Raw genomic sequence first — 9,091 nt, forward strand, 5'->3', positions numbered from 1 at the left:
CCATGAATCTTTTTAATTCTTCCTTAATTTCCTGGTTGACCCTTTCATCTTTTAGCAGGATGGTCCTTAGCCTCCATGTGTTTGAGGTCCTTCCAAACTTCTTGTTGTGATTTAGTTCTAATTTCAAGGCATTATGGTCTGAGAATATGCAGGGGACAATCCCAATCTTTTGGTATCGGTTAAGACCTGATTTGTGACCCAGTATGTGGTCTATTCTGGAGAAAGTTCCATGTGCTCTTGAGAAGAATGTGTATTCAGTTGAGTTTGGATGTAAAGTTCTGTAGATATCTGTGAAATCCATCTGGTCCTGTGTATCATTTGAAGCTCTCGTTTCTTTGGAGTTGTTGTGCTTAGAAGACCTATCGAGTGTAGAAAGTGCTAGATTGAAGTCACCATGGGTAGGAAATATCAGAAAGGGAGACAGAACATGAAGACTCCTAACCCTGGGAAATGAACTAGGGGTTGTGGAAGGGGAGGAGGGTGGGGGGTGGGGGTGAATGGGTGACGGGCACTGAGGGGGGCACTTGACGGGATGAGCACTGGGTGTTGTTCTGTATGTTGGCAAATTGAACACCAATAGAAAATAAATTTATTATTAAAAAAAATATGTCACCACGAGTTAAAGTCATAGCCTCACCAACTGTCTTGTGAAAGAATGATTCTGGAAATCCCAGACCTCGGGGACTAGGCTGGGGACAGGTGTGTAGTCTGGTGAAGCCCGGGGCCTTGGCCATCCACGTCGTCTGACCACAGCCTTGGCAGCCGAAGCCTCCTGCCCCTCACACTGACCAGGGACAGCAGATCTGGGGCGTAAGAGCCCTGTGACGAGACCCCGAGCATGGCTGAGCCCACCACCATTTCCATGGGCCCGCATGGGGACCAGGCATGGTCACAGGCACACCAAGTGAAATGCACAGTCTGCCAGTTTGTGCTGCCAAACGCTTTGGTTGGAGGAATGAGCAGGCTTTCCGTGCCTCACACCCAGCAGCTTGGACATCTCCGGGGTTTTGCCAAACTCATCAATGTTGGTGATCCAACCAGAGGTTATATACCTTGATGCGTTTCCTAAGCAACTGAAAGTGACACTCATGGCCTGCAGAGAAGGTGACCATGGCCATGGCTGAACCTTGACCATGAGCGTGGCCTGCCTGTATCGTCAGGGCAGCAGCAAGGGGCCCGGGCTGTGGGAGCCAGAAATGTGGGGAGCTGTATCAGGAGCGTGCCATGGCCAGGGACCAGAGGACCCTCACTTCACCAGGCTGTGGCCAATGATGTTTTGCAAAGTGGCCACAGAGATATTCCTAGGACCATGGGCTCCTCCACCATTTACCCTGCCCCTTGCAGAGGTGGCCCACTCCCCTTCCCAAAAGCTCAGGAGGTGTGTGACTGCCTCCATGGGGTTCAGGCTGTAAAAGAGCCATGCCTGGTCTCTAAGTTCAAGACCTAAGCAGACATGGCTTGTCCTGGGGGTCTGCCCCTGGGCACTGTGCAGCAGTCCAGTGAATACAGTCCAGCTAATGGTGCCAGAATGGAGAGTCCCAAGGACCAAGGGGCCCAAGGGAGCCACCCAGTCCAGGTGCCAGACTGCAGGAGGAGCCTGCAGCCTAACTAAGGTGAGTGTGAGCAGGGCAGGGAGGAGGGCCCATGGCCACAGACCCTGGCATGACAGGCCAAGAGCCCTGGGCATACCCACAAACCACCAGACCAGATGTTGGCCCTTAGACATGCTGCTGCTGGGGAAAAACCCAAATCTGGGGAGTGGTGAGAGGCCAGAGCACGCACCCACCCACCAGCTGGGGAAGCTGCCACCCCCACCCCCCACCCTAATTGCCTCCCTGGAGCTTTTAGGGAGATTGCCTACAGTATTCCTAGGGGTCCTGATCCAGGCCCACCATGGAAACAAGGCACATCCCACGGCTACATACTGTGGCACCCTGACACAAGAAATTGAGGGTTCCTGTCCTGGGCATAGGTGTCTGGGCCATGACACACAGGGCAGGACAGAGCCTGCACAGTCTCACCAACAAGAGCATCAGCCTCATCACCACCCTGAGCTCTGTCCATACACATCAGACTCCTTTGTCTTCCACATCACAAGTGGGGCTGAGATGATACCTTTTGAGAACACAGGACAAGGCTCCAGTGATTTGTAAGAGCTGCCACCATGGATGGCAACAGGGCAGATAGCATTCTCCTGGGAGGACAGGACAAGGCCCAGGGCTACAGCCACACAGCACGCTGGCCAGGGCACAGAGAGGAGCCCACCAGGGTTGGGGTCTCTGAGAGCCTAGGGAGGGCCGGTGGCTCTGGGGAGTAGGGACCAAGCTTCAGGCATATCCCTACAGGAGCTTGAGAGCAGACAGCAGCACATGGGGCCGTCCCGGGGCTCCAGTCTCCCACCAGGGCCCCTGGGTACCCATCACACCCAACCCACACTACCCACAAAGGGAGCCTAGGCCGACTGCAGACTCCCCAAGGCCCTGTAAGACAGAAACCAAACAAGAAAAGGGAACTTCAGGATGCTGGCCAGGCCATTTGGTTTCGATGCTATGTTAATCTTCCCAGGGCTGCTGGGACCTAGGAAGCAGGGCTGTGGGCACAGAGCTCAGCCACAAGGAGCCCCAGGGAGGGGTTTGTCAGAGCAGGGATGGGGCAGGTTGCAGGAGGACCAAGGCTGCAGGGAAGCTCCGGCCACAGCCCAGACCCAGATGAGTGGGGTGTGCTCGGAGCCAGGACAGAGGGAGGGAGGTGGGGCAGTAGAACCAGCCACAGGACCTGAGGAGACACCAGGCCCTCAGGACCCATGGAGGCAGCAGCAGCTGAGCCAGTAATGGGGAGGGCAGGCCGCCCGTGGGCCTACATGACATCCCAGGAACACATCGGTCGAGTGCGACGGGACGAGCACACCCAGCCAGCATGGGTGGATGCATGACACACTGATGGCTGGGGAAGGACCTGGACCATCAAGGAACATGACGGGCCCAGTGGGCAGGAGCCTGAGGGCTGCCCTTCGCCGCACCTGCAGGGGCCCAGGGCTGGACTGCATGAGCCACTGCAGGAGCAATGTCTAGACGGACAGGTGGGTCCCAGGTGAGGACGTGGGGGGGGCTGACTCACCAGAGGAGGGGAAGACACCCCAGGGATCCCAGGGCCTGTCCAGGTTAACGAAGCAGCTCAAGCCCCCGGGAGGGTAACCGGTGAGGGGAGAGCGGCCCTGGGCTGCATCAGATGAGCAGCAGGTGAGTTGGAGTCGAGCAGGGGGGCCGGTTTAGGCTCCCGGGACCCAGAGCCCAGGTCAGCAGAGGGGCTGAGGGGCGGATCCACATGGACAGAGCCCAGGGATGAGGGTAGAATCCAACCTAGAACACTGGGTGTGAGGCGGGCTGCAGGGAAGGGGCAGACCTGGAACACACAGACTGGGGTGGGGCTCAGGGAGCCCTGGGGACATATCCTAGGACAGGAGGGCAGGGGCTGCCATGTCCATGAGATCCTGGGACCAGGAGAGAGAAGCCCCGGGTGAGCAGGAGCCAAGGGGGGCAGCACGAGCAGAGGGTTGCCCACGGACCCAGGGAGCAGGGAAGCTGGTGCAGCTGAGCAGTGCAGGTGGGAGACAGAGGGCAGGGGTCACCCCAGGAGTCCAGGGAGCACGTGCAGGTGAGCAGGGCAAGTGGGGGAGCAAGAGGGGCAGGGGTCAACTCAGGAGCCCAGAGAGCAGGGGAGCGGGTGCCATGGAGCAGGGCAGGTGGGGGAGCAGGAGGGGCAGGGGTCACCCGAAAGCTTAAGGAGCCCAGGAGCTAGTGCAGGGGAGCAGAGGAAGTGAGGGAGCAGGACAGGCAGGAGTCACCACAAGACCTCACAGGGCAGGGGGAGCAGGTACAGGTGATCAGGGGCCAGCGGGAGAGCAGGATGGGCAGGGGTCACCCCAGGAGCTCAGGGAGCAGGGGAGCTGGTGCAGGTGAGCAGGGCAGGTGGGGAAGAAGCAGGGACAGGGGTCACCCCAGGAGCCTAGGGAACAGGGGGAGCGGGTGCAGGGGAGCAGGGGCACCTCGGAGAGCAAGAGGGGCAGGGGTCACCCCAGGAGCTCAGGGAGCAGGGGAGCTGGAGCAGGTGAGAAAGGCAGGGGGGAATAGTGCAGCAGGGATCACCCCAGGAGCTCAGGGAGCAGGGAGCTGGAGCAGGGGAGCAGGGCAGGTGGGGGGAAAGAGGGACAGGGGTCACCTCAGGAGACCAGAATGCAGGGGAGCTGGTGCAGGTGAGCAGGGCAGGTGGGGAAGAAGCAGGGACAGGGGTCACCCCCAGAGCCTAGGGAACAGGGGAGCGGGTGCAGGGGAGCAGGGGCACCTCGGAGAGCAAGAGGGGCAGGGGTCACCCCAGGAGCTCAGGGAGCAGAGGAGCTGGAGCAGGTGAGAAAGGCAGGGGGGGAGTAGAGCAGCAGGGGTCACCCCAGGAGCTCAGGGAGCAGGGGAGCTGGAGCAGGGGAGCAGGGCAGGTGCGGAAAAAGCAGGGACGGGGGTCACCCCAGGAGCGGGTGCAGGGTAGCAGGGGCACCTCAGAGAGCAAGAGGGGCAGGAGTCACTCCAGGTCATATCCAGCAGGGGAGCTGGTGAACAGGGCAAGTGGGGGAGGAGGAGGGGCAGGAATCACCCCACAGCTCAAGGAGCCCGGGAGCTGGTGCAGTTGAGCAGGGTAGGTGGGAGAGCAGGAGGGGCAGGGGTAACCCCAGGAGCCCAGGGAGTAAGGGCGGGGTGCATGTGAGCAGGACAGGAAGGGGAGCAGGAGGGCAGGGGTCAACTCAGGAGCCCAGAGAGCTGGGGAGCGGGTTCCATGGAGCAGGGCAGGTGGGAGAGCAGGAGGGGCAGGGAGGAGCCCAGGGAGCAGGGAGAGGGTGCAGGGGTGCTAGTGTAATTGAGCAGGGTAGGTGGGGAGCTGGAGGTGCAGGGATCATCCAGGAGTACAGGGAGTAGGGGAGCTCATGCTGGGGAGCAGGGCCAGGTGGGTGAGTAGAAGGGCAGAGGTCACCTCGAGCCCAGGGAGCAAGGGACTGGTGCAGGTTAGCAGGGCAGGTGGGGGAGCAGGAAGAGCAGGAGTCACCCCAGGAGTACAGGAAGCAAGGAGCTGCTGCAGGTGAGCAGGGTCAGATGGGGACAGGAGGGGCAGGGGTCTCCCCCCGGACCCCAGGGGTCAGGAGAGCTTGTGCAGGTGAGCAAGGGCAGGTGGGGAGCAGGAGGGGCAGTAGTAACCCCAGGAGCCCAAGGAGCAGGAGAGATGGTGTAAGTGAGCAGGGTAGGTGGGGAGCAGGAGGAGCAAGGGTTATGCCAGGAGCTCAGGAACAGGGGAGCTGGTGCAGGAGAGCAGGGGCCCCTGAAGGAGCAGGAGGGGCAGGAGTCACCCGGAAGCCCAGGGAGCAGGGGAGCTGGTTAAGGAGCACAGGGCAGATGGTAGAGCAGGGGGTGCGGGGGACACCGCAAGAGCTCAGGCAGCAGGGAGTTGTTGCAGGTGCCCAGGGCAGGTGGGGGAGCAGGAGGTGCAGGGGTCACCCCAGGATCTCAGGGAGCAGGGGAGCAGGTGCAGGGGACCAGGGGCAGGTGCGGGAGCAGGAGAGGCAGGGGTCACCCCAGTAGCCCAGGGAGAAGGGAGCGGGTGCAGGGGAGCAGGGCAGATGGAGAGCAGGAGGGGCAAAGGTGCACTCAGATCTCAGCTCAGCGAGGCCCCAGAACATGCCCCGTCTCGGAGGCCCAGGGGGGGCAAGGAGGTGCCACCTTGTTCCAGAATCTCAGCGCCGAGGCCTGAGCGCCAAGCGGGGCTGCACTGCGCAGCGGCTGAGCCGGCGCCACCCGCTCAGGGGCTGAGGGTCCGGGCAGCTGAGCCTCCTGGACCCGGGGAGTGTGAGGCGGTGAGGCCGGGTGGGGAGCAGAGCCTCCCCGGGAAGGCCTTGGGGCCCAGGGGAAGGGGGGCCACTCTAGGAAGGAGGGAGCCACGGGTTTCCAGTCAGGGCAGCAGCGCGGTCCTGCAGGCCCTGAGACCCGCCCGGGAGGGGGGTCATGGCCAGCCGGGTCCCGGGGTGCAGGGCCGAGGAGCCAGAGGCAGGAGAACAAGGGGCCCGTGGGGAGCCCCAGGCAGGGCTGCCAGCCGTGGTGGGCGTGCGAGGGGCAGCTTCAGGGCCCTGAGCTGAGCAGCGGGGCCCAGGGTCCAAGGGGACAGGCCGGCGGGTGGCGGCGTCTGAGCTGCAGCCTACTTGCTGTCACCACGCAGGACGGGACAGCCAGGGCAGGGCCGCGCTCCCTCCCACCCCGAGGGGCGCACAGGCTCAGGGCAGCCCTGGGTGCGGGAGGCCTGTGGGAGCTGCCCGGGCCCCAGAGCACGGGGGGCAAAGGCCGGGGCCAAGGCGGGAGCAGCCCTGAGGGACGTCAGGAAGCCATGCCTGGAAGGCCTGGGGCAGTCCCGACGGCTCGGGCAGGGACGGGATCCGGCCCCGGGTGCTTGGCTGCAGAGCTGACCCTGACGTCGTGGCACCTGGAGGGCACATGGCAGCCCAGGACGAGAGCTCCGTGCTGAGGGGCCTGGGCAATGGGTGCAAATCCCTGCTGGGACAAGACGCGGTCGGACGGGGACAGCAGGCCTGGGCTCAGGGGCCCGCAGGAGCCCACTGGGCACAGGGCTCCCAGGTCGGGGCTGCCACAGAGGCCGTGGTCAGGTGGGGCAGCCAGGGAAAACCTGAGCGGGGACCCAGGGGCCGAGGCCCTGGGGACGTGATCCAGGTGGTCACCCAGCACTGACCAGGCCGAGGAGTCCAGGTTCTGTGGCCACAGCGAGCCGGGCCATGCGCCTGGTGTGCAGACTCCCTGAAGCACGTGGGCGTGGTGCTCAGAGCCACCCCAGGCCTGGACCCCTGAGACCCTGGGGGTCACACAGCCTCCTCTCTTGCAGCCTCCACCACGGCCCCCTCGGTCTTCCCACTGGCCCCCAGCTGCGGGTCCCAATCCGGCTCCACGGTGGCCCTGGCCTGCCTGGTGTCAGGCTACTTCCCCGAGCCTGTAACCGTGTCCTGGAATTCCGGCTCCTTGACCAGCGGTGTGCACACCTTCCCGTCCGTCCTGCAGTCCTCAGGGCTCTACTCCCTCAGCAGCATGGTGACAGTGCCCTCCAGCAGGTGGCCCAGCGAGACCTTCACCTGCAACGTGGCCCACCCGGCCAGCAACACTAAAGTAGACAAGCCAGGTGAGACGTCGGACCTCAGAGAGGGGTCCACTCGGGGACAGGCCAGGTCAGCTGTCCTGGACCCACGTCACCGGGGAGTCACCTCAGTGTCCCCGCCCTCAAGGCCTCCCCTTTCTGGGAAGGTGTCCTCTGGGCGTGGCTGCCTGGTCCAGATGACCACAGGCTGCATTCCCCACTGCATTCTCGGGGCCCATTGGGTGCCACTGGACAGGGATCCCCTCATGAGCTGGCCTGACCTAAGTTCACCCCATGACCTGTGCCCACCCCAGGCCCCCAGTAACCCCCAGTCTGCTCTCTCTGCAGTGGTCAAACAATGCGAGTGCAAGTGTAACTGTAACAACTGCCCATGCCCAGGTGAGTCAGCAGGGCCCCGCTCTGCACCCCAAGCAGATGGTGCACAACCAGGCACAGCCTTATGGGTTAATGGGTGCTCAAGAGGAAGTCGCCCAAACCTGACCTCTGTACGCTGTTTCCCCTTCAGGTTGTGGCCTGCTGGGAGGGCCTTCGGTCTTCATCTTTCCCCCGAAACCCAAGGACATCCTCGTGACTGCCCGAACACCCACGGTCACTTGTGTGGTGGTGGATCTGGACCCAGAAAACCCTGAGGTGCAGATCAGCTGGTTCGTGGATAGTAAGCAGGTGCACACAGCCAACACGCAGCCTCGTGAGGAGCAGTTCAACGGCACCTTCCGTGTGGTCAGCGTCCTCCCCATCGTGCACCAGGACTGGCTTTCAGGGAAGCAGTTCAAGTGCAAAGTCAACAACAAAGCCCTCCCGTCCCCCAGTGAGAAGTTCATCTCCAAGACCCCAGGTAGGCAGCAGGGCAAAGGGGCTGCAAGGAGGGAGAGTTGCCCTATAAACTAAAACCAGTCCTCCACCCTGGTGTTGACCATCTGTGCTGACCCTTTACCCCACAGGGCAGGCCCATCAGCCTAATGTATATGTCCTGCCACCATCGCGGGACGAGATGAGCAAGAACACGGTCACCCTGACCTGCCTGGTCAAAGACTTCTTCCCACCTGAGATTGATGTGGAGTGGCAGAGCAATGGACAGCAGGAGCCCGAGAGGAAGCACCGCATGACCCCGCCCCAGCTGGACGAGGACGGGTCCTACTTCCTGTACAGCAAGCTCTCTGTGGACAAGAGCCGCTGGCAGCGGGGAGACGCCTTCGTATGTGCGGTGATGCACGAAGCTCTACACAACCACTACACACAGAAATCCCTCTCCCATTCTCCGGGTAAATGAGCAACACGCCCGGCACCCAGCAAGCCCCCCACCTTGGCTCTCAGGATCCCCTGAGGACGCCTGAGCCCCCGCCCCTGTGTACATAACCCCGGGTAGGCACCCATCATGAAATAAAGCACCCAGCACTGCCCTGGGACCCTGCACGCTGTCATGGTTCTTTCCGAGGTAGAGCTCGGGACACCCGGGCCCTGGGTGGTACGGGCAGGCCAGCTCTGAGTCTAAGGTGTCACCACTGGTGGGTGAGCTCTGCACCTCGAGTGGGGAGGGCGGCACAGGCTGCCACAACGTGGGGCCGGGAGCCGCCTGAGCCTGGGGAGCGCACTTTGGCAGAGGTGCAGCCCCTGTGCGCCCTCAATCCAGCCAGAAGCTAGCCAGGGCTGGGGTGTGTGGACGGGGACGGCAGGAGTTGTCCCCTCCAGGGCCCCTCAGGGAAATGAGCACACAGACCTTCCCACCTCTGTACCGAGTTGTGGGACACTGGCCTGTCCTCATGCCCTGGGCTCCCTGTCCCCTGGGCCTGCGGAGAGCTCTGCTTGGTAGCTCTGTGTCAACGCAGTAGCCATGCTTGTCCTGTCAGGAGGGGACAGGCCCTGTTTGCCCTCAGACACGACACTCCATCCATGTACA

The 9,091-nt window shown here is 62.5% G+C and overlaps 1 gene segment (V, D, J or C); it reads left to right on the plus strand.

Annotated features, from left to right (window-relative positions):
* The first annotated feature begins 6,820 nt into the window (after positions 1–6,820).
* LOC129514866 (immunoglobulin heavy constant gamma 2-like) lies at positions 6,821–8,601 on the plus strand. The segment is given in 5 exon segments: positions 6,821–6,851; positions 6,913–7,218; positions 7,522–7,572; positions 7,700–8,029; positions 8,136–8,601. Coding segments are annotated over 5 exon segments (1,047 nt in total).
* Positions 8,602–9,091: the final 490 nt, after the last annotated feature.

This window comes from Nyctereutes procyonoides, unplaced genomic scaffold (assembly GCF_905146905.1).
Source record: "Nyctereutes procyonoides isolate TBG_1078 unplaced genomic scaffold, NYPRO_anot_genome, whole genome shotgun sequence".
Classification (NCBI taxonomy): Eukaryota; Metazoa; Chordata; class Mammalia; order Carnivora; family Canidae; genus Nyctereutes; species Nyctereutes procyonoides.